Source organism: Citrus sinensis, chromosome 7, assembly GCF_022201045.2.
Source record: "Citrus sinensis cultivar Valencia sweet orange chromosome 7, DVS_A1.0, whole genome shotgun sequence".
NCBI classification, from domain to species: Eukaryota; Viridiplantae; Streptophyta; class Magnoliopsida; order Sapindales; family Rutaceae; genus Citrus; species Citrus sinensis.
Window position 1 is genome coordinate 1482289 of NC_068562.1, and position 25303 is coordinate 1507591.

Below are 25303 nucleotides of genomic sequence, written 5' to 3' on the forward strand. Positions count from 1 at the left end.
CTCATCCAAGTATTTAAATAACTATGGCACGATGAGAGTTACGGTTCACTTATTTTTAGATACTTGACCAAGGGTATAAAAAATCCTCTTCTCTTTCCTGATCTTGCTGGTGTGTGTGCATATTGTTGAAAGCTTAAAGCTATGAATGATTTGCAATGAATTTAAATAAGGCAGAGGCTGTGGAAGAGCTCAACAGTTAATGATCGGTCACGGCAAACCGGTAATGATCCCGAACTTGCCTCAAGTATATGTTAGAATAAAAGATCAAGATTCTCTCCTTATCTGATCATATCCTGAACAAATAACTCAATTGCTGATTGGTAGTTAATAAAAAATAAATAAAAGAAGTTAAATCTTACTCATACACTACTACTAAAAGATACATGACAGAATATCTTGAAAAGCTCAGAAGAGATCAGATCAGGAGAGAATCATTTTCCTATAATAAATATACAAAATCATGGGTTTAAGCCTAAAATAATTCAGCATCACAAACATGTGCAAGGGCCATTTAATTGTTCGTGGCCTGTAACATATATGTCCAACATTGTCAACTTTGATTCTTAATATAATTGCTCATGAATATTCAAAATCTCGCCGACATCATTAAAATTAAAAGATAAAGTGATTCACCATTAACTAGTAGGTAATTCTTAATAAACTTAATTAAACTGACAATCCCCGTTTTCAACTTTCTTTTCACTAATATCCCGTTGTCCCCAGCGGTTAATTACATGGTAAGTCCATGGAAAGCAAGATTTTATACAAATTGAATTCATTACTTAAAAAAAAAAATTCATCAAATAATCCAATTGGAAAATTAAAAATCAGCACAAACAATACTCTAATTTGAACAAAATTACTCTAATCCAATTTCAACGTAAACATGGTTTGAACCTTTAATTTTCAACTTAGATATTTGAATGTAAATATAAGTAAAAACAGAAAACTTCATGATAATTAATTATAATTTTTCTTTAAAATAAAATATCAATAATATTAGTGATCCCAATTTATATCATTATGTGTTGTTTATATATATCATAACTATTAAATTATTATTATACGATTAATGGATGAATGTGTTAGATACAAATTAGGATCTTTAGCTTCAATCGGAATGTTTTGGTAACTTTGAAGATGGGCATTAAGTAAATTAAAAGTCTTATCTTAAATATTTATCTACTAATCAAGAAAAGTAGAAAGCATGAAATAAAAAACAGAAACACCAGCAGCTTTCTTTACCCCCTTTGTTTGGTTTCCTCACTTCTTCTTCATCGGGACGGCGTGCCGACACATTATCTGGTGTAGTCGAGCCCATCGAACTCATCTTCCCTCTTGAAATCAGAAGGTACCTTCGCGCGATCATCATCAATCCAAATCCTTCTTGTTATGTGCTTGATTGAACTCAATTTTGTTCTCATTTGATGTACGTATGTTTACTATTTTCTGCTTTTTTTTTTTTTGGGCGAATCGTCAGCCTTAATTTTGTACATTTCTTTAGTCTAGGGTTTGTTTAATGATCATTCTACATTTCATCACAATTTAGTTAATTAAATTAGGGTTTTGGTAGTTCAGATCGTTGAATTGAGCTTTCAAGTGTGTAAACTTTTATTTATCTTGTAAATTAGTAGACTTTTGACATTGTTGTTAACGAGAAATCAAAATTTTGAATTTATTTTTTTCGTTTTCTTTTGATCTCATATAAGTGATCATAATCGCAAGCCTTTGGATATCTCACGATACTGAAAATGTGTTCTATTTATCCAAATCCCATTTATTCAGCTGGTATTAGTGTATTTTTTCTGCTTACATATCCATTTTTTAACTCGTAAGTGCAGCTTGGTTCTGATTTGTGGTTTTTAATGTTCAGTTATAGTGTGGCTGGAATCAAATAATGGAATATTTGAAGACTAGAAATTGGAAGTTCTTACACTTTTTCCAGAGTTTCAATGATTATACCTTTTGATATTTAGGAATCTAGGTGGACAGTGCATAGAATACATAGATTGAAATGTTGGAAAAATGTTAAAGTATGGATTGAGATACAATCCTGATTTTATAATCTTATCATGCTTATCAACTTGGTGGAGTTAGCAAATATCAACTGCATGTAGATTTCTTTGAATATACAATGGGTTAATTTTTGTGCAGGCGTTTCTCAAAATTGTTATGTATAATCATTTTATTACTGTTTGCAAAGATAATTGAGTATTGATTGGGGACAAATTTGTTAATTTAGTGTTTAGACCACTCATATATATGTTTGTATCATGTAGGATAGGGAATGGCAGCCGAGGAAGATGTTGATTTGTCTAGTTTGAAGTCTCAGATAAGTGAAACTCATGAAATTTGGAAGCAAGAGATGGAACGAAGCCAATTCCAAGTGGATGTATTGCAGGAAAAGCTTATGGAGGTAAAAACTTGTATAAAGGATTCTGAAGAAGATGCAAAGAAGGACCTAGAAGTTCTTTGGCGAAGAGTGAAAACTACAGCAACATTATTAACTTACTTGAAATCAAAAGCTAGAATAATGTCTGTTCCTGACTTAGCCCATACATCATGTGGCATCAGACAGTTAGAAGGAGTTGGCCTTGTTGACAAGAATGGCACACCTTTGTCTGGTTGGTCTAGGAATGTTGACCTGTCTTCATTTAATGGTCCCGACGAAGATACATGGATTGGAATTAGTAAGCAGCTAGGGTCTTCAGATGAACAAGATGGAGCTTATATAGGTGAATTACTCAAATCTGTGCAGATGGTTACAGATGTAATGGAAGTTCTTGTTAAGAGGGTTATAATGGCAGAGTCTGAAACTGCTGTTGAGAAAGAGAAGGTAACTTTAGGGCAGGAAGAAATCAGAAAGAAGGCAAATCAAATTGAGAATATGTCTTTAAAGTTGGAGGAGATGGAGCGCTTTGCTTTAGGTACGAATGGTATTCTGAATGAAATGAGGCAGAGGGTTGAGGATTTGGTTGAAGAGACATCTAGACAGAGGCAGCGAGCTGCAGAAAATGAACAGGAGCTTTGTCGTGTGAAGCGGGATTTTGAATCTCTGAAAAACTATGTTAGCAGTCTTATCAGTGTGAGAGAAACACTTCTTTCATCAGAGAAGCAATTTCAAACAATTGAGAGGCTCTTTGAACGGTCAGTATGCGTTGAAATACTTGACTATACTTCATTTTATTGTTGAGTGTTTGTCAGTATTGTCAAGCATCATCTGTAGTAATGCTCCATTGATTTGACGACAGGCCATCAGCTGATCCTTTTTGCTAAGAAGAATCTTGCATGCTTTAATTCCCCTGGGAGTCCCCTCCCCACCTTGCCTTGGAAACACTATATAGACAAAGCTTTTTTGTATTTAACATGATAATAACTTAGTGCCGAACTTATGCTGAAACCATTGTGATTTGTCTGAAGGTGGCCTGGATGTTTCCCCCTTCTTTTATGAAACTCCTACATGCCCCATGTATTCTGACACTAGTAGGCCTCTTTGTTAACCTGAGTCTGAACTCAGTCAATAGGCTTATGAGTCTAGCAGTTAATTTCTGCATACAGAGAATCCTCTTCTATGGAATTCCCTCTCGCTCTTTGGCCAGTGCTAGTTGACATCTTTTTCTCATGTATCAACTGATTTTGTTCATATGGTATATTTATCTAATTATGTTGGGAAGCAGGCTAGTTGCTAAAACAACACAATTGGAGGGTGAGAAGATGCAGAAAGAGGCAGAAGTTCAGAAACTCATGGAAGAGAACGTGAGGTTAACCGCCCTTCTTGACAAGAAAGAGGCTCAACTTTTGGCCATGAATGAACAATGCAAAGTGATGGCCCTGAATGCATCAAACATCTAAATCTCACAGGCTTGTCTCATTCTGCTCCCTGCTGGCATGTATGCCAGGTTGCTGCCCAATTGGCAATTGGCAATTGCAAGCTAACCACAGAAGCGGCAGGCTACTGAGCAATGCTGTTTGAAGATCTTGGATCTCGTCTTCAAAATGTTATTTATAAAGTGACCGGTCACTTGTTTTTACATGTTGCTACTGTTGGTTCGGAAAACTGAATCCGGAAAGTATAAAATCCAAAAAGTTGTGCCATTAGAATGAAAATTTGGTGTGTTAAAATCGAGATAGCTGTAATGTTTTATTTTCAGTCATGCATCTGTGATGTATATTTCTGAAATACCCGGGTTTCTGGCTTTCTGCAAACAATCAACCCTCACTTCACTACCTCGACTGATCAAATTTCCTTATTTTTTTCCCCCGGTCTGAACATCTTTGTTAATTTTTTGTTATTTGTGTGTTTCTTATCTTATCATACCAGTTTCTTATCTCGTTTAAACATTAATCTCAGGATTCAACAACGTCGAACGTGGGGATGACCAGTTCAAAACTAAAGGGGTCAACTCGAATTTAATGAAAAGCAAAGGTGTAGTATTGAATTTAACCAAACAATAGTAAGTAGTTTTACTATTATAACCTTCAAATATATATTTCAAGTAAGGGTGCGTTTGAAATTAAATTCAGGAAATTTAAAAGTGTTTTTAAAAAGGTAAATTTAATTTTAATGTTTAGCAAATTTCTTTGTAATCACTTTTAGTAAAATCCTTACATTATATTAAAAAAAATATGGAACCTAACATTAGATTTAAAAAAGTATGGAGCATGTTTTAAAATTTAATTTTAAGAATAAATTTTATACTTAACACAATTTTATATACATCCTTATATATATTATGAAAATCTCAAATTATCGTTGTTAATTAAAAAAATAAAATAATTAACTTTAAAGAAATTATTATTACTACTAATCATATTGAGATAAAAATAAAATAAACTAATAATATGAAATATTTACTTTAATAGTCAATGATTATATATACACAATAAAAAATATTATATATATATATATATATATTTATAAATATATAAATAAATTTTATTTAATTTATAGTGCTTTAAAAAAATTTACTAAATTTTTTTATTAATTTTATTTATAATTAATTATTTTTATAACACAACTAATAATTATTATTTTAAAAATTACAATAATTTAATTTAAGTTAAAAAAAAGAGTCAATAATACAAATTATTATACCCTAAATCCTTAAGTCCTAAACCCCAAATACCTCGTTGCCCTCGAAAAACAAAAATTTACAAAATATTCAAATGTGTCCGATTTCAGAATAGATTACAACAGGAAACAGCTGAGATTCTGAAAGAATGGAAGGCGAAATCGAGCCGGTCGATTGTGCTTCTGCCTCAAAGCCACCTCGCCTCGAAATCCCCAAAGTTCCTGATGATAGCGAGAAGCCGGTACTCTGTAAACCCTAATTTTGAGCTCACTCTTACTTCTTTCTCACTGGAGGCTCTTGTTGTGTTGTCAGTTGGCGCTTCTTTAGTTATTTTGCACATTAAAATTACACACACTAGTATTTAATTTTTCGAGTTTTGCATTTTAATTGCATATTAAGCTACTCTTTTTGACAGTTTGGCTTTTGTTTCTTATTTAGATTGCGATCAAGAGACTTAAGGATGTGGAAATTTGTGTTCCAATAGTTTACGGAACAATGGCATTTCATCTTGGTCGAAAGGCTAGCGAGTATGTGTTTTCATCACTTGCCGTTTTTATATTGTTAGTGTATATGAGTATAATTTCTGCTAGCTAACGTTTACTTTGTCGTTAGGTCTCAGTCGCATAGGTGGACTGTCTATGTTCGTGGGGCAACAAATGAGGATATTGGGGTTGTAATTAAGCGTGTAGTGTTCCAATTGCATCCCAGTTTTAATAACCCTACAAGAGTCGTTGAATCACCTCCATTTGAGTTACAAGAATGTGGGTGGGGGGAATTTGAAATTGCTATCTCGCTTTTCTTCCACAGTGACGTTTGTGACAAGCCGCTGGATTTGTGAGTAGTTTTTGCTTTGCGTTACTTTGTTGGTTTATCTGATAAGTTATGTTCTTTACTGATATATTGATTCGTTCTTTTCAGGTACCACCATCTGAAGCTATATCCAGAAGCTGAATCTGGTCCGAAGTCAACCAAAAAGCCTGTTGTCATGGAATCCTATAATGAGATTGTTTTTCCTGAGCCTGCTGAGGGTTTCTTTGCTCGTGTGCTGAATCATCCTGCTGTTGTTGTGCCGCGGCTGCCTGCTGGATTTGTCCTGCCCACCCCAGGTAAAGCTTCTTGCCTTTTTCTTTTTGGGGTTTGGGTTGGGGTGGGGGGGGTTGCAAATTTTTGCTTGTTAAGAAATCCATGTGGTTATCATTAGTGTTTGAACTTCTGCAGTGCCAATTGATAGCGTGCATGAGAAGGGGAGAGGTGATACCAAGAATCATCCTCTCAGTCACTGGTTTATGAATTTCTCAGAGGCAGATGAACTTTTGAAAATTGCATCAGCTCGCCAGCAGGTTAGAATCTTTTTTTGTTGATTTGATTAGCTAATTAACTGGGTTAAATTGTTTAGAAGAGTTCGTGATACATATAGTTGTAGTTATATTACTAATTGCTATCGAGTTTGCTATTTTGCTTACCAAGTAGTTTGGGAATAGTATCAACCATTACCTCTTACCACCATCTATGGCTACAGCCAATTCTTATAATGGCGATTAGTTGAAGGTGGTCATTATAACTTGTTTTCGTTCCATGTCTGACTGTCCTGTATCATCTGGGATACAAATTATAAGTTCTTCCACAACCTTTCACATGGTAATGAGTATGACTGTTTTAGAGAGGCCATTTCTAATTACATAAACCATTGGCCCCACTTTACTGATACTTTCTGGCACTTCTGCTTTTAATTACATGAACTATTGGCTCCACCTTTGTGGTACTTTCTGGCACATCTGCTTTAGTTTTGGAAACCTGGAATTTTATTTTATCTGATTGCTTATGCAAATTGCTAGGTGCAAGCGCATATTATTAAGCTGAGAAGAGAACTGAATATGATGAACGGGCTGCCGCCACCACCAAATCCTGCATCTGGGCATGATTATGCATGATCATGGTAGAATATGTTTGGGTTTTGTTAGCAAGTGTAAATTGTGGAAGATTGGTGATGTTAGGTGTAAACAAGTAGATTAATCCTAGTTCAAATGAGCTTTTTAGGTTTATCTTATTGTATTATAAATGTATATTTTCTGTAAGAGGCAAGTGACTCAAGTATAGCAGTGTAACAACAATGAATTATTGTGAAGTAGTTTGCTAACTCCCGCCGGGGGGCGGGGGGTGGGGACTATGGATTTTGTATTTGGTCTGATTGTGTAAATTTAAAGAAAGCTTGAGGCGAGGCAGTTAGTTGATTTTTTTGTCTGTTTCGCACACAGAGAGAGAGAGAGAGAGAGAGAGAGAATGCTATTGTTTGATGTTGCAGCTGCTAGTTGCTTGGTTATGCACTTTTGTCCTAGTTCATGTTTTCTGAAGTTGATTGAAAGTGCAACATTGCTTAGATTTTGTTATGGGACGCCAACTTGCTTATGCTAAATTCCTTTTATAGTTAGTGCTTGTTTGTTATGGCTTATCTAATGGCTATAAGTACTTATCCCATAAGCTCTTTTTGAAATTTTTGTTGTTGATTAGGCTCCATTTGGTATAACATTTGAAATAGAGCTCATTTAAGTAGATCTTGTGTTAGTAGAACTTTTACCAAAATGATTTTAGTTATTTAGTTGTCAATAAGAACTTTTATTAAAAACGATAAAATTATTTTAATAGAAAAGTTTTTTAAAGTTATGTCATGAAAAAGATGAAATAAAATTGTTAAATATGTATAGATTGATTGTTTGTGGAGATAAAAGAACTTATTTAATCGTTAAAGTTTTACTTAACAGATAACTAAACAACCAAAAAATATATATTAAAAATAGCTTATGAGATTGAATAAGTAAACATGCACTTAGTTGTTCCTTGAGTAAAGTTTTTGGGGTTTAAATAAATTATTTTATCTCTATTAATAAAATTTTAAATTTTGTACTTTTGGGAGTAGAGGTTTGAGAATTTTTTTTTTTAAGTTTAACTATTTAAGACGTCTGTTATTTATTTTACATTGTTATTTCATTCTTTTTATAACATAATTTTAAGAATTATTTATTAAAATAATTTTACAATGTGTAATAAAAACTCTCGTTGTAACCAAACGATTAAAATTTTTTGGTAAAAATTTTATTCAAATAAATTATGTTTGAAAAGTTCTTTCAAACGGAGCCTCAACATTTCTTTCACGCATATACTTCTTTATTCTTCAACTTGTGTGATCTTTATATGTGTTCATTCTCCTGTTGGTTTTTATTTATCTAGGACAAGTCTTAGGAGTAGGACTTGTGTTGTCTTTATTTAATCCTACAAATAACTTTCATTTAAATTATGTATAGGTTGATTGCCACCAAAGGGATAGTATGCATAATAACAGACCTGTCTTGCTAGAATTGACTTACAATAAGAGATGTTCTTGAAACAATTAAGACAAAAGTTGATTGAATGGTTAAATCTGTTTTGACGACACAAGTAACATGGGCTTCACATGTTCATAATCGTGCAACGGTCGCCATCTACCGGCCCATTATAACGGACCCGTTATTATGGTCCTGAGAGAAAAAGACGAAGAGATTAAACAAGGGAAATCGTTGTTAGCTTTGCCTCTTGATTGACAACGATTGGCTATCCTCTCGCTTTATCTTTCACACGCCTACTTATTGTTCAGTCCCAGAACATGGGCAACCGCCATTGCCCATAGTCTTTCCTATACTCTCTATCTGCACAAACGTGGTATCCATGTCCAAGAATTTTGATTGAGTTGGGTTTTTGGTAGCAAGTGATAATCAAGATTCTTACCCTCGGAGACTCATAGTTGCCCTTGAAAGTATCGAAGATTGAAGGTTAATTTTATCAAGCCATAAAGAAAAATAAAAAGGTAAAAGTTGAACCTTTTGAAAAATAATAATAAAAACAAAAATCAAATTAAGGATGTTGATTAAAGATACGCAGGGTGCGTTTGGAATTGAGGTTGGACAATTTTAGTTTTTTTAAATTACAGTATTGAAATGTTTGGTAAACACTATCTACTGTAGCTTGAAAATTATGTTGATTTGATTTTTTTTACTTATATAATAAAAAAATTATTATATGTTTAATAATTTTGTTAAAATTATTATTTAAAATTAATATTTACTGTATATTATTAATTTATATTTAATAATTATAATTTTTTTTACAGCAGCTGTAATTTAAAAAATACAATACTTCAATCCTAAATAAGACCGCAATAAACTGAAAATATCGGAGGTATCCAAAAACACAGTAATATGAAAATATGGGTCTAGAAGATATATTGAATGACCTCGGGGGGCATTCGGCTTAAAAGTGAGAAAAGAATGACGCTACTTGCGGGCCCAATTAGTTTGTGCTTACTTCTCTTTTCTCTCTCATAATCTCTGGATTATTTAGCTTTCTGGATTAGGTTTTGATTTGGCCCACTGGGCCAGTCATCATGAAAAGAGCTTTAGACTCTTCATCCACGCGTCCTAAAACGTAATTAAAAGAATAATAATAGGAAAATTTACAACCGTCCACCTGTTTATTTTGACTTTTTTAAAAACATATAAACACTTTTTTTTTTCAGCGCGTCACCTGAAGTTTACTTTTTATTGCATTCTTCAACTTCCGTCTAATTTCCATTAGCGAATTTAACAGAATGACTTTTTTACCCCTCAAAATTATAATTTAACCCAAAATAAATAGAAATTGGAGATAAATTGGATGGATTTAATTTTTTTCCAAGGTGGATGCTAGAAATTAGAGGAAAATAATGTTTGTTGCTTGCTAAATTTAGAAAATTTGTATTTATTTTTTTGGAGGAAAATAGTGTTTGTTGCTTGCTAGATTAGAAAATTTGTATTTATTTTTTTGAAAGAGAAAAAATAAATACAAATTTTCTAAATTTGTATAGCCTCTGCTGTCATCCATGACCGTGAGGAGCCTTTGGATCAAACTTGGCTGTAAATCGTACGGATTTTATTTGGATTAGACTTCAGGGGGCCTAGCCTAGCTTATATCTCATCGAAATAACCACAAAATATTGTTTTATTCTCAGCCTGTGATTCCATAATTCAAACGTAACTTTTCTTCAAAAATTAAAAAAAATCTGAAAAAATGTTACTTTCCATAATTTTATTATAATTTAAAAGAAGTTGTTAGAGTTATTATAGAAAATTTCCACTTGTTCTACACTTAAATATCTAGAAAAAAATCAATCCAAAAATAGATAAGGAGAGAAATAGTTTTTACGATAGAGACAGATTATTGATCAATGAACAAATTGTATTGTTGTGTTCTTAAAAAATTAAATCCATCCAATTTATCTTTAATTTCTATTTATTTTGGGTTAAATTGTAATTTTGAGGGGTAAAAAGGTCATTTTGTTAACATTCCGTTAAATCTATTAACGGAAATTAGACGGAAGTGGACGAATGTAACAAAAAGTAAACTTCAGGTGGCGCGCTGAAAAAAATGTGTTTATGTATTTTTGAAAAAGGTAAAATAAACAGGTGGATCATTGTAAATTTCCTATAATAATGAAGACGTGTGCCCTAAGGTTGCTGGAATTTGAACTTGAAATACACTTTCGGCTTTTCATTAAACATATTTATGAGACTATAGGTTTGTCTTGCCTCACATTGACCTTGTTCATCACGGAGAATATGTTACAGAGTTTCCATAATAAATGCTTTCACTGAAAGAGCTTTTAACAAAAGTCTCTTGGTTTAGCTTTACGAATAGACACTTACAAGCAACTATTACAAAAAAAGAAAGACTTTGCAGAAGAAAAAGTTAAAACGACTCTCAAAGTATGTTTGCAAATAATTTTTTTTTTTCAATTACATTGCACCTTAATCCCACCTCATTCTCGGATTAAATCTATCCCCCTAAACTTGAATTTGAGGCCTGTTGTTTCCACTGCACGAGTTAAGTCAATAGACTATGACTATGCATGAAATTCTTAATTAAATAGAAACACGCAATTGCAAATATACAGTCGGACAGATTAATATAAGCCGAAAAGGGAAAGATGAATAAATAAAATGATAATGTAAGAGGAGGGAGGCAAGGAAGAAAGTGAAATACTCAGAAACGTGCAAGCTTATGGTAACAGGTTTCTGTTCCCCTAAAAAGGCACAGCGATTCGGTGGGCCTAATGCCTGTTGGCTAGTTGACCAGATGGCTAATTGCTAACCGGAAGAAGGGCTCGTAACTCATTTAAGACAGCGTAAGTTAAGCCCAGCTAAGTCTAGAAGATAAGCCAGAACGACGAAGCGTATAATTACACTAGTAGTACGAGACAAAAGTTTGGCCTTGGTCGCTAACTCGTATGACGCTATGGGTCGATTTGGTACAGTTTTTTTTTTTTGTTTTTAGTAGAGTTTTAAAAATAGAGTTTTCGATAAAAAAAAAAAAAATTGTTTGGATATTTGGTTGCTAATTAAAGAAGTTTTTTTTGAGCCACTAAATTGTTTGGTTCCATAATATTAAAAGTGTTTTTGTAAAGTCAAATTATCGAAAAGAATAACCAAAAGAATTTATTTTAAATAATAAATTTAGATAAATCACGATATTTATTATTTAATATACTCACTTTACACAAAGATTTAAAATAAACTTCAATTAAATTTTAAATAAATCTCATAATTCAAACATGCAGTAATAAACTTTATCAATATGCACCAAACCTATCAACTAAAAAGTTTAAAATAAACTTCAAAAATCAAAACAAAATCTTGCAAAATGAATAAACAACAAACAAATACAATAAATAATTCACATAATACATATACTAATTTGTGTGGACCACATGACCATATGAATATATTAAACAATAGTAAAATAAGTGAATAAAGTGAAAAGGTAGTTGAAAAATGGCTGTAAAGTGAAGAGAATAAATAATTTATTTGATAAAAGAAAGTATTAGAGACAAATCGTGATTGTTACTGCTTGATAAAATATGGCGCCAAGTGGAGAGATTTTTATTGTATATACAATAGGGTTTTTTGAAATTAGTGAAATATTGTTAGAGTTTTTTTTCGAGATTCTATATGTTTTCAAAAATCTCAAAAAGCTCTATTTGGAGAAGCCTAAATTTTGAGCTTCTTCAAGTATAAGCAAAATGGTTTTTTTAAATCCAAAAACTCTATTACAAATGAAACCAAACAACGTAATATTTTTTCAAGAGAGTTTTTGGGTTAAAAAAAGCTCTTTTGGATAATAGAAAAGCCCAACCAAACATACACTATACGTAATTGTGCACGCGGTTCATGAAATTTAAAAAAAAAGAAAAAAATGTAATATCATAATTATAATTCTCTATATAAATTAATGTGGTAGGAGCTTGGTTATTGATTATGTAATAATATGTATGAGACCCTATTCCTCTTTCTGATTTGCCCTAGTCTTTATTAGGCTCGCTTGTGTAAACTGTAAAATATATATAATATCATTAGTTGAATGAAATTATAAAATAATAAAAATAAACTATATAGATTATATAATATTTTTATTTAACAAATTATATTATATCACGTGAATTTATTAAAAAGATCATTATTAAAAGACTAGAAATTCAGATAAATTGGTGCAGCCTAAACAAAAAATATCTTTAAATTTTAAAAGACCAGAATTCTTCCACAATGTCTGATTTGAAAACAGGCATTGCCATTATCCAATAATTACTAAACTTTCATCCCATCAGATAATGTTTTATAGTCAATCACGTGACTTCCACACAGTATTTTAATGTTAATTTCCCAATCCTAATATTTCTTACAATAACACGTGAGTCTTGAGCATAGCTTACTCTGTAAAATTATAATTAGCAGTGAGTGTTTAAATGATTTTTCTTTTTTCATTTCTTTAGAGAACAAAGAATAATCGTTGAAAGAGTGTACCACTGCCAGCGAAGTTGAAAACTCAAGCTCTGGCACATGAGCTTTTGGCTTTTGCTACATACGGACACGAATAACAAGGAGAAAATGACAATTCTTGAGAGAAAGACACGAGCAATAACAGAAAATTGGAATATATGCTCAGTTCCGAATTTTCCCAGTCTCCGAATAATAGATACCAAAGCAATAAACCTTTGAGGGGGAAATACTTGCGACTATATACGGAGCCCCATGTTCCTGAGAGAAGGACACTAGTAATTATAGAAACTGGAATACATCATGCCCAGTTCCGAATTTTTCCAGCCTTATAATATATAATTAGAATTGGATTCGTGAAGACGAAACTGCATAAAACATGAGAGGGAAAGACAGACTAGGGCCGATTAAATGGACCCCAATTGTCCTTGAACAAGCCAACCAAGTAGGGCAAGCGGCAAGCCCCATTTGAGTTCAAAAGCACCATTTGATCTGTGCACTGTCCCCACATCCCACATGTTCCTTGTTCCAATTCACACTCAAATCTCTCCATAAATACGCCCCTCTAATCCTTCAATCCTTCCCTAACATCATCTCTCTAGCTAGTTTTAAATTCAGTAATTGCTCTTCGTGATCCCCCACCACTATTACAATCAAAGCAAAGTTACCTACTACAAATATAATTAACCCAATGGCTATCCAAGAAATTTTCAAACAATGCTCAAGCTTTGGGAAGAAATGCAGCTGTGATCAAGATGGCCATCCAAATGATGTGCCAAAAGGCCATTGCGTAGTGTATGTTGGAGAGAATCGAAGCAGATACATCATTCCAATAACATGGTTGAATCACCCAAAGTTCAAGAATTTACTTGAAAAAGCAGCAGAGGAATATGGGTACAAGCATGATCTGGGTATCATCCTTCCTTGTGATGAACGTGCTTTCCGGCAGTTAACATCTTGGCTCATATGAAGTGAATACTTCTAGGGATATAATTATAACCACAAGGATAAGCTAATTACTAAGCCACGTTTTGTATCGAATAACAAAGAGAAAGCTGCATCGGTTCAGCTGATATATATGCTGATCTCGTGTGTGTGTGTGTGTATAAATATTCTTCTAGTCCGCCCGGTGGTTTTGACTATGACTACATTAATTAGCATATATATAATGTATCTATATGAAGTTTTCATCAAGTGTTCTTCTTGAGAAAGCTTAGACTAATGACAGAAATTAATGGGGTTACTCCCTATTTTATTTTAAATCTTTCTCATTAATGATGGCTATAAGTGCAAATATTATATTCCTTGACTTTGAATGCTCAAGAAATTAAGTTACATCTTAATGTTAATTGAAATTTAACCATGTATTGTCATAAACACACACTTGGCAGAAATAAAAAAATGATCAACACAGCTAATATCATAAACAACTTCTTCTTTATCTATTGAGCAATGATATGCACCCTCCCTCCACCCCACTAATAAAAGCTAAAAGTTTTAATAATTTAAGTTACACTTAAAAAATCTGAATCAATGTCAAAGGGACTCCTAATATTTGCATAAGTGAGCTTTGGGTGGAGCTGTTGGGGTGAGTATGATTTATCTTTTTATTAGGACTCATCACTTTGTTTGTCATGTGTGTTTGTCGAACAAAAATAGGTTTGCAATAGTGAAACATGTAGAGACCTAACTGGCCAACTGTTTTAGTGATAAACCATTTACAAGAAGAGGAACCTAAAAAAAAAAAAAAGCAGCAAAAGATACTGATATCTTGGGGCGCATTGTTAGGCTTTCTACATTCTAATCATCAATTTTAGTTTTTTTTGTTCCTCGATATGCATGCAGATTAATTTTTCATCAACTGCGAAAAGATATGCAAACAGAGGAAATCTTCGGGAAACTCTCTGTTTATTTTAACTGAAATTTCTGTTTTTTCGGTTTCACCTGGCTTATGTTTGTCCAGAAGAAACAGCCCTGCACCGGTGAGACCAGTAAAGAGAGAGATTTCTTTTTACTAATAAGACGTCTAAAAGCTATGTTATAACAATTTTTTGCTCCAGTATTGTGGGCTTAATTACTTTTAAGTGAAAGAGGGTAAAAGAAAAAGATACTGAGAAAGATGGTGACAGTTCAAAGTAGTGGCTTTACTGATGTAACACAACAGTGTCTTCACATTTATCTGTCAACGTACGGCAAACATGATTGCATGGCTATAGCTATAACAGTAGCTTAACCTTATGCTGTGCCCGTGCCACGAGCAAGCAAAAGCAATCAACCGTCCCGTGAAATAGTGTACGAGAGTCTCAGTAAATCAATGCACAATGTCTTCAGATTTGATTCTCTCGGGCGGATACTGTTTGAGTCAGCAACAGTTTTTCTCGGACAAACTCCTTGTGTCTGGAGAATTGCGTTGTCACTTCACTAGAGATTTTTCTTTTTTCAAAAATTTAAAAGGACCAAATATGGAACCCTAGTTAGGTGCAAGTATATGAAACACGTCTTCAAATTGCAGAGGAGATTCAGCAGAGGCATCATCTCAGTTTGTATTTTTTCTTTTTTTCACCGACCCACGAATTTCGAGGGCATATAGAGGCATAATTCCAAGAATACACATAAATTTATAGAACAGAGTTCAGTTCAGCTTTGATGATATTACAAAGATTGCCATTTAATTTACTCATCTTATGGATTTTGATTGCGTACAAATTTTAGTCATCACTATTTGCGTACAGATCTTATCTATATCTGAAATGTAACGCCCCTATTTGCTACATTGGTACCTAGTGTTTCACTAGTGTGCCAAGTGTGCGTTTGAGTGATCTCTAATTATTACTTAATAGAAGAACTAAGAAAGGGACGTCAGCACATATTTCTTAATTTAGCAAGCACTTAATTAACCCAAAAAAAAAGAAAAGATAAGGCTCCAAATTAAAATGAGAAAATTGAAAGACCCAAACCGAACGACTGCTTTTTTTTTTTGGGGGGGGGGGGGGGGAAATTGATCAAATTAATTTGCAAAATCCACGCACCCATCCAAATTTTTGGTCATTTCATTGCTACGAGCTCTATCTCTATGAGCTGAATAAGGAACTTTGATTTAGAGATTGGGTTAGTTGAAATCCCTATCACTTGCTGCGTTTTGACGTCTGATAAGATGTTGGCCCGATATTAAAGCAGCAAGCTTTAACAATATTCATTTTTTGCGAAGTTGATGCACATGCGAGTGGGGACTATACTGTCAAGCTGGTAGGGTTTTTTCTGGAAGATCTCCTCTTCTTTGTCCCCATTATTTTTAGAACCTTTTAGTCAGCGCGTATAACTTGGATGCCTAATTCAGTTAGTTCTTGCATACAAATGGTTCATGCACATTGGTTTCTATGTGTATGTGGTTTGAATCTTTTACGTATTGAAAGAAACATATTTTGGATGAATTTTGGATGGCCTCTCAATTAGGCTTGGAAGAGTACCTACGTAATCAACAAAAAATGGCTCAATTAGTATTTCGCATTCACTTAACATATTTAATATTTTTCTCCATCGTGTAGGGTTAGGTAATAATTAGGTTCACACTCTGTGTGTCTCCTATGATTAATCATTTGATTTCTAAAATAATCCATGCTTAATTCAATTTAATGTATGGATAATCAGTTTCACCTAGGATGGTTGCCAATTCCCCCACTGATTATACTTATATAACTTACCTCCCTACTATTTTCGTAATATACAATAACCTCCTAAACACTAAAATTTTAAAGGAAAAGGAAGACGAATAGGTCATTTATTAAAATTTGATTTTAGAAATTTAAATATATATATTTATTATAAGAGACAAATGTCTAAAAAAAAGTACAAAAATCTTATTATTAATTTTTTATTAACACTGAAACTTATATTTCTTATTTTTAGTATTTAAATTTTTTATTTCAATTTACATAATTAAATATGAATAAAATCATATTTAAAAACAATGGCAATACTATAAAATTATAGTGCCAGGAGATTACTGGAAAAGGTAGGACTATTTGGACCCATCAATTTTCTCTCTACACTCTCTTTCTAATTAAGAATTTAATTATCTAAATAATTTTTAAAAATTTACTTAATTAACTCTTCACAAATTCTAATCAATTCATTCAGTTATATTCTTTTAGCATAAATTGATATCACAAAGTAAGAGAAATAAAACCCACTATTTAAAATTCAACATCAATAAATTTTTATTAGCCATGAAAGTTAACAAATATTAAGAAATTAATTTTTACCAAACACAAAAGTTAATGAATATCAAGAAAAATTTTCTTATAAATAGAAAGTATGAAATAGAGATCATGATCTACTAAGAAAGGAAAAAAAAAATTCAAAAGAGAATGAAATTGGATGTTTGATTTACAGAATATGAGTATAGAGAGAATATATAATTGTAAGATAGAGAAAGAGATTAGTAAAAGAAGATTTTGAGATCTTCAAATTTTAAATTTTTAATAATGAATTTATTTTTTAAAAAATGTGTGTAGAGAAGAATTTTTGTGGATTCAAATAACCCCACTCTATTGGATATTATGAACATAATATGGAGTACTGAGTGATTTATATTAATTTCACTAAGAGAGAAACTGGTAATCTACCCCCAAACTAATTACTTTATTTTATTTAACTAAGAGTGACCAGAGCTTATTATATTTTCTATTAATCATTTATCAATTGCAGACTGTAAATCCTCAGATCCCTCAGCTAGCATTTACTTCATTTTGATTCTTTTAGAACTCCAAGTTGAGCTCTGAAATGGAAATGGAATACGGATTTCTCAAACTACTCTAAGGCAAGATATATAATTCGATATGTAATAAACGTTACATCTTAGCGGAAGTCAAGAACTTTTTGTAGAATGGCTACACTATTTTTTTTTTAAAGCCAAAAAAATAAAAGAAAAGAAAAACTCAAAGTAAGCCCTCAAATCATAACGCTTTTTGGGTTTGATAAATACCTTGTGAATTAAGTTTATTTAATAAGAAAAATTATCAACTTCAGAGTTAAGACTATGGTAACCACCGGCCACTGGGCACCATACCAACAACCCGGCACTATTAGATAGTTGTAGTTTATTGATTTTTAATAAAGTCTTAATTATTCCACGATGCTCAAACTCTGGTGTACGGTACCCTTTGGGAATCATAGACAAAACCAATTTTAAGGAATTAAAAGCCAAATAGTGATAAATATTATTGTCATCACTAGTTTATTTGAGATAAAAACTATATATTTTTAAAACAGGATGGAATCAGAAAGAAGTTGGGGAAAATGAAAATATTGTCACAGTTTGTCATTATAATAGTGGTAGTTTTGTAAATACCGCAAGGTAATTTTTGTGAAATTACAACATTAGTATTATATAGCAAAAATAAAACTAAAAATAAAAAATTTATGGCGTGACTATTTGAGCCCGCTAAACTACTTATGAAACTCTACTTTTAAAAATTATTTTTTATTACTAAAATGTCTATAACCTAAATTACTATTATAGACAAATAAATCCCTAAATCTATTTGTTGTACGCTCATTTTCTTTGATTTTTTTTTTAAAACTCATCTCTTTGGGGTTTCTTTCTCATTAACAACTGTTGTTGGAATGAAGTCTTAATGATTGGATTAGGCGAAAAGCTTTTGGCCGGTAAAGCTCCTCTTGAATTTTGCCAATAAATTATTTCCAGTCAAGTTGCTAAACCACTGCTTGATTTGCTGCCCTCCGCCATAATTCACCAGCCTTCGCCTCCACCAAATTATTCTCCATTGTCAATTCTCTCTTTCTAGTCCACATAACTTCCAGCTGCTGCTTAGTTTACCGAAAACCGAAACCAAACCTCCAACTGCCACTCCACTTTAATTTTCTGATCAGACCGTCATGATTCAAGTCAAAACACCGCAACCGTCACACTCATCAACCTCAAGTCTTCTAGATCCACCCATCCTTGTCCAATTTTCTGATCACAGTCACCGGCAACAAATATCATCTTTTGCTTGTTTACAGTTTTACCCAATGCTTTCTTTTAATTACTTTATTTCCCTTCAATTTTTCAGTCCTCAAGAAAAATCCCCAAAATGCCCGAAAAAGAAAGAGGAAATTAGGAAAAAGAAGAGAAAATTAGAAAAAAAAAGTGGTGCAATGAGATATAGAGAAGACAATGATGATCTTTCTATTAAGATGGATTTATTAATACTGAGGGTATTTTTGATTGGATCTTCCAAATTGAAGATACTGTTGAAAATATTTTAGAAGATAAACATATCAAGTATGTATCCTCTAAACTAATGGAACATGGACAAAGAGTTTGACATGGAAAAAATAAGATTCAAACTGGGCTAAAAAGAAGACAAAAGGTTATTTTAATTCCATCAATCAAGTAAAATATAAAATTTTAAATTGTGATGATAAATTTATTTAGAAATAAATTTAATAAGTATTTTGGTAGGTTAAAATAATTTTATTCAAAAATTTGTTAAATTTTGACTGGGTTATATCCCATCTTTACCCATGAATAGCTTCGGCCTTGGTTGCGCCTTTCAATTTCTTGGAACAGTTCACGACATCAAGAAAATATCAGATCTGTATCCTTTTTATGTCATGGAAAACACGTATGAGCCGAGAAAATATCATGATTGTCTGTGTCTTGTTGTCCTCAAAAGCAGAATTGCAGGGTGTTCCTAAATTTGAAAGAATTCCCGTTGAATTTTATTAGTATTGCTGGTTTTAATTTCCTTCCCTTTATTCGATTTGCATGCTACCTTCAAAAAACTTGCTTCATAAATGGCCATTTTTAAAGGAATTCAGAATGCACTGCGAAACTTTGTTAGTAGACTCGGTGGTGAACCTACATTCATTAGCATTGGCCTTGTGGCCCTCCGGTGCTTTTCTAGTGCTCTTTGATGATCCCAAATTGAGGTGTTGCTGACGAATTTAAGATTCTTTTGACGAACAATGGAGGCTTTATCATAGGCTTGATAAGTATTACGTGGATTGGTCGGCCAAATCGTTGGATTCATTAATACAATTATGCCTATTTCGTTATCTCCAGTGCTATCTATTATCCATGTTTCCCCATTTGGGTGCCTTACAGATTAAGAAGACTTTACCATACTTTCATGGACGGCAGTCAGTTTACATTAACTCCCACTATTGTATCTTCACAATTTGTCCAAATTATCTGAAGATACAAATTGTCTCCTGAAACAAACTGTCGTTCTCAAATTAGCAATAGTTTTAGTACTATATATGGATTCTCTTCCATTAATAAATTTACTTACATATATGGGGTCATAATGGATTAATGGTAGTCCCCATTCAGCCATTCTTTCCGCGACAAGGAATGAGCGCAAAATCAATGTAATGCTTCCCACATTGATTTATCGCGATCATGTTAATATTCACAACTAAAACATGTTATAGACAAACAACCATGCCAAATGAAGAAGAAGAAAAAATTGAACTTATAACGACGCAATTTTAAAGAAATGGCAACAATAACATTAGACTAGTCTCAATAATAAACAATTTGTGAGAATTTGATATTTTGACTAGTTGGTGAACATATATATGAAAAAAAAAATTAAATAAACTGATAGTTCAATTACAACAATCACCTCTCTTTTTTAGTTGGTTGGTATCTCATCTCCTTACTCAGGTGAAAGACTAAAGTCTTCCAATTATTGGGGGAGTGAAAAAAGAAAGGAAAAAAAAATGAGCTTGGTGAGCTTTAGGCTCTATATTGGAATACAAATTTTAATTGAAAAGGTGACTACTAATATCTCTCTAAATCTCTTTGCTAAGACTCTACTTCAAATTCAATCTATTAACTAGCATGAAGTAATGGTTTGTTTACTTTTTGGATTAGGAAATGAGAATGATTCTCATTCCTCATTAATATAAAGGAATGGGAATGCATTTTTGGTGGAGCTCGTAAATTTGAGAATGATAAATATAAATCTCATTCCCACATAGGAGGTGGGAATAAAAGTGGGGAATGAATTGATATTTTTACTCTTAAATAAAATAAAATAATTCTTTTTTTCACCACATTTAAATATTAAATAATTAGTCTAATTCTAATTCTAATAATTATAATACTAGTAATAATAAAAAACTATTATTATTATTATTAGTAGTAGTAGTAGTAGTAAATAATAATAATAATAATAATAATTGTCATAATAATAGTAATATTAATAATATTTATAGTAAAAATATTTACTCTTTATTTTGCTAGTGAACAAATAACTAAGGGCATTTTAATAACTTTAACAATTCATTCTAAATTATAAGATAAAGTAAACATATTAATGAGAATATATATCATTTCAATTCTAAATCTCTCAGTTCAAATAAATAATTTATTATGAATTTCACTGCTTATTCCGTTTTCTGCCCATTCTAATTTCGAAAAAGTAAATGCACCATAAGTGCATTATTAGACTATGCACTAACAATATCACACAAAATATTACATAAACTTGCAATCAGTAGAAAGACGAATAATTATTTGATTTCAAATCACCATTTATCTTTGAGAGGTTGGAAGATTCAAGTGAAACTAATACATATTTAAACAAAATTTATGTGTGAAGAAGATGTACAAGTAGAGTAAGAAAGCCCAGGCACGGGCCCGCGGGGAAATACTAAGCCCATATCGTTCATTCACAGAGTAGGCTTTTTGACCCCCCCGCCCCCCCTCTTATTTCCGTATAAAAGTTTTTTTTTAATAGAAATTGCCTAAATAATTAATGATAAGTTAATTTCCTTTATTTTGAATGAGAATTCAATTAAACACTTAAATAAATTATTTCTTAACAATTTCTTTCACACCTGTCTCATTTCATAATTTATATTTATATTTTAAATTTTAATTGAAAATATTCTTTTTAGAAGCTTCTAAGAATTTACAATTATATAGATAGAGATTGCGTAAGAAGAAGAAAATAAGTTAAGATTTTAAGATTTATAAATATTTTATAAATAAAAACTTAAAATAAACTTTTTAGGGTGAAAATTAATGACAAAATGATTAATTTTAATTTTTAGCTTAATCTTCTGTAAATCAAATTGGGGTATTTTAGGGAATAAAATTTAAAAGGGGTGTTCTAAGAATTTTTGAGGGTTGTTAAAAGATCCACTCGCATTCGTAACATTCACATCATACAGCTCAAAGCCCATTAAGGCAGCAGGCTGGAACAACCCTAACCCTAATTGCAAGTTCTTAGAAGCGACCGAGCGATTAAGAACGTCGTCGTAAAACAAAACCCTACTATAAAAGCCGTACAAGAACAAACCCTAATTGCATCTTCCCAAAAACACACACACATATATATATATTCATCAGCCCGCCGCACAAGCTCAGTCTCTTTCGCCCTCTAAAGAAATGGGTCGTGTGATTCGCGCACAGCGTAAGGGTGCAGGTTCGGTCTTCAAGTCCCACACCCACCACCGTAAGGGTCCGGCCCAGTTCCGCAGCCTCGACTTCGGTGAGCGTAATGGTTACCTCAAGGGTGTCGTCGCAGAGATTATTCACGATCCGGGTCGTGGTGCCCCGCTGGCCCGAGTTACCTTTCGTCACCCTTTTCGCTACATGAAACAAAAGGAGCTTTTCATTGCCGCCGAGGGTATGTACACGGGTCAGTTCGTGTACTGCGGCAAGAAAGCCACTCTGATGGTTGGTAATGTGTTGCCCGTTAGATCTATCCCTGAAGGAGCTGTCGTTTGCAACGTTGAGCATCATGTTGGTGATCGCGGTGTTCTCGCTAGAGCTTCTGGTGATTATGCCGTTATCATCAGTCATAACCCCGATAATGACACCACCAGGTCCTTTTTTTTTTAAACTTTTTTTTGTTTTTTTTTTGGGTTTGCTAGTTACTTTTTTATATTTAGATATGTGATGTGATTTCAAATATGTTAGATGTTAAGCTGCTGGTTGTTGTTGAGATGCTTACTATTAGTATGTATATTGCGAGGTCTATTTAGCTGTTATATTAAATGTTTTAGTTTTTAATTTCATTTGCTTGTTTAATTAGGGTAGTTAGTAGACATGGAAGTGTTTTGAACAAATTTAATGATGTTCTTTTAGAGTTATGTCCTTTCGTATTTAGGATTGTGCAAGCACCAAGATGTAGTGCAAATTGAATTTGTGGGTTTCTTTTAAGTTGTATACACCTAGGATGTGAAGCCATGTTTATGTAAGCAATTCTATCGTGCATTGATTATCCCTTGGTTTCTCTGTCATTGATAAATTTTTACTTGCTGTTTGGTTTCTTAATGAAGCTAATAGAATAGTATAGAAAGATTTTGAAGGGCTTTTGGACTTGGGTGGGGTTTAATGTGTGTTGTTAATTTTTGTAAGGTGGAAGGACTGGTTTCCTTTCCAAATTTAGGAGATAAGGCGACCACTATTGTAGAATGTTGCAATGTCTCTTAAATTTAATATGGAGTTGATTGTGTGGTTGCAAAAACAAATTTTAGTGGAATTTGGGACTTTATTCTTTCAGTAATCTTTCTCTGTGATGTCTTAAAATGTTTATATTGTTTGTTTCTTCTGTTGGTTGTTTCTGAAACTGAAACAGTCAGTATTCCCATTTCCCCAAAGTTAGAATACGTGACTTTTGGTATCATATCCATACAGGGTCAAGCTTCCATCTGGTGCCAAAAAGATTATTCCAAGTGGCTGCAGAGCTATGATTGGGCAGGTTGCCGGCGGAGGGAGGACTGAGAAGCCCCTTCTCAAAGCTGGTAATGCATACCACAAATTCAGAGTGAAGCGAAACTGCTGGCCTAAGGTGCGTGGTGTGGCCATGAACCCAGTGGAGCATCCTCATGGAGGAGGTAACCACCAGCACATTGGTCATGCTAGCACTGTTAGGCGTGATGCTCCCCCTGGCCAGAAGGTTGGTCTTATTGCAGCCAGGAGGACTGGTCGGCTCAGAGGACAAGCTGCTGCCACTGCAGCCAAGGCCGACAAGGCTTAAATCCTTTGTGTTACCACAAATCGTCTCTCTATCGCGATCTGTCATTTTACTTTTCCTGCTGCATCATTACCTTGGAAAAATTTGTTCAGATTTGGATCTCTGGGATGATCCTGATGTTAAATTATGTTGGCTTAAAGTTTAGCTTAATTTGCTCTTATCCAAAACTTTAGTTGATTTTGATATTTTTGGATATATTAATGGATGCCTTCATCGAATTAAGTAAATGGAAATGTTGTTTTTATCTGAATTGAAAGGTTAACCTTCCTCAATGTTCAAGTTGACTGGCAATATAGCCATTCAATCCCTTCTGTCAAATCATAGGCTGCACAGGGCAGCGTGGAATTGCTGTATAGAAGTGCAAGCAGGCAAAATGGTCTTACTGCGTCGAATTTTGAATTATAAATTTGGATTCGCCGCAATGTAAGGTAACCTTTTGCCAGTAGTTTCAATTGATCCAAAACAACCTAAAAGTTTAATAAAGGAGCAGTGAAAACGATAAGCCCAGGTCGTTACTACATTTTTTTAATCCAAAATTACCACTAATCAAAGTTTTTTTAAATGTTTGGTTAAAAAAGAAGTGGAGTTTTTTGAGCTCTTAAAAGTTTTTTTTTTAATCTTGTACGTAATGTCAGAATTACCCTAGCATAATTTTTCTGATTCCATAATACCGTGCATTTATAAACACCCTCAAAAATAAAAAGTTGGACCACACCCATTAATTTTTTACCCCCTTTTTTTATGCAAGCTTTATCGTTCTGCCTGTTGTGTTTACTGCCCAAATCCAGCGTTTTTTTACTGTTTCTTGAATTATTGAGGTAAACTAATGGGTGGTCATTGTGTTATTTGATTTTACGACTCACACCTTGCTTGTTTTACACAAAAGCTGATATGGAGTTGTTGCTTATGCTTCTGTGGACGGAATGGGTGGATTTATCATTTATGAGGAAGGTTTGTTAGTTTGTAATGGGCCTATTCGTTTCCTAGAGACTTTTGCTATAGTTTCATGTAATTTATCAAATTGAATAACTGTTTAAATTAAAAAATTTGGTGAGGTAACGTATAAGCAATGAACTAAATTATTTTACTCATCTTTTTGGTAATTTTCTTTTGGAAAAGCACTTTTAGAATTATAGAACTAAGTAATCTAATAGTTGAAAAAAGTTTTTTAATTGAAAAATAAAATCTTTAATAATTTTTTTTTCAAAAACTCTATTTCTACAATTTTATTTCAAAAAGTAATCAGAGCCTTAATTTGTGTTTAAAGAAAATTAATAAACTATTAAAATTCAAAAAATTCTATTCAATAAGCTAAACCAATCTTAAGAGATTGTTTGTTAAACGTTTGAAGTCTGAATTTTTTTTTTGTAATTTATATAGGATTTTAAGACATTTA

At 32.8% G+C, this 25303-nt stretch overlaps 3 protein-coding genes across 4 annotated transcripts; all 3 read left to right on the forward strand.

Moving 5' to 3' along the window:
* Positions 1-1138: 1138 nt before the first annotated feature.
* Positions 1139-4126, forward strand: LOC102615546 (uncharacterized). Of its 2 annotated transcripts, none has more exons than XM_006466873.4 (3): positions 1139-1429; positions 2280-3147; positions 3678-4126. In XM_006466873.4, exons 2-3 carry the CDS (start codon positions 2288-2290, stop codon positions 3850-3852), a joined length of 1035 nt encoding a protein of 344 aa, XP_006466936.1. In that variant the 5' UTR covers positions 1139-1429; positions 2280-2287; the 3' UTR covers positions 3853-4126. The 2 variants fall into 2 exon arrangements, with proteins under 2 accessions (XP_006466936.1, XP_006466935.1); XM_006466872.4 differs by having other exon boundaries at positions 1142-1351.
* A 68-nt stretch (positions 4127-4194) lies between these two features.
* Positions 4195-7303, forward strand: LOC102615265 (transcription initiation factor TFIID subunit 14b). Its single transcript, XM_015525839.3, has 7 exons — positions 4195-4426; positions 5183-5313; positions 5511-5599; positions 5685-5906; positions 5991-6178; positions 6291-6412; positions 6908-7303. The coding sequence occupies exons 2-7, from the start codon at positions 5221-5223 to the stop codon at positions 7001-7003; spliced, it is 810 nt and encodes a 269-aa protein (XP_015381325.1). The 5' UTR covers positions 4195-4426; positions 5183-5220; the 3' UTR covers positions 7004-7303.
* Positions 7304-22228: 14925 nt separating this feature from the next.
* On the forward strand, positions 22229-24157 carry LOC102614671 (60S ribosomal protein L8-1). Its single transcript, XM_006466869.4, has 2 exons — positions 22229-22753; positions 23568-24157. The coding sequence occupies exons 1-2, from the start codon at positions 22314-22316 to the stop codon at positions 23908-23910; spliced, it is 783 nt and encodes a 260-aa protein (XP_006466932.1). The 5' UTR covers positions 22229-22313; the 3' UTR covers positions 23911-24157.
* The last annotated feature ends 1146 nt before the right edge of the window (positions 24158-25303 follow it).

What these genes read in the sequence shown, in the direction of transcription:
- LOC102615265 (XM_015525839.3), top strand. Translation starts at nt 5,221, where the DNA reads ATGGAAGGCGAAATCGAGCCGGTCGATTGTGCTTCTGCCTCAAAGCCA. An exon ending in CTGATGATAGCGAGAAGCCG is followed by an intron (nt 5,314 to 5,510) that starts GTACTCTGTAAA and finishes TTTCTTATTTAG; the next exon opens with ATTGCGATCAAGAGACTTAA. An exon ending in CTTGGTCGAAAGGCTAGCGA is followed by an intron (nt 5,600 to 5,684) that starts GTATGTGTTTTC and finishes CTTTGTCGTTAG; the next exon opens with GTCTCAGTCGCATAGGTGGA.
- LOC102615546 (XM_006466873.4), top strand. Translation starts at nt 2,288, where the DNA reads ATGGCAGCCGAGGAAGATGTTGATTTGTCTAGTTTGAAGTCTCAGATA. An exon ending in ATTGAGAGGCTCTTTGAACG is followed by an intron (nt 3,148 to 3,677) that starts GTCAGTATGCGT and finishes GTTGGGAAGCAG; the next exon opens with GCTAGTTGCTAAAACAACAC.
- LOC102614671 (XM_006466869.4), top strand. Translation starts at nt 22,314, where the DNA reads ATGGGTCGTGTGATTCGCGCACAGCGTAAGGGTGCAGGTTCGGTCTTC. An exon ending in CCCGATAATGACACCACCAG is followed by an intron (nt 22,754 to 23,567) that starts GTCCTTTTTTTT and finishes ATATCCATACAG; the next exon opens with GGTCAAGCTTCCATCTGGTG.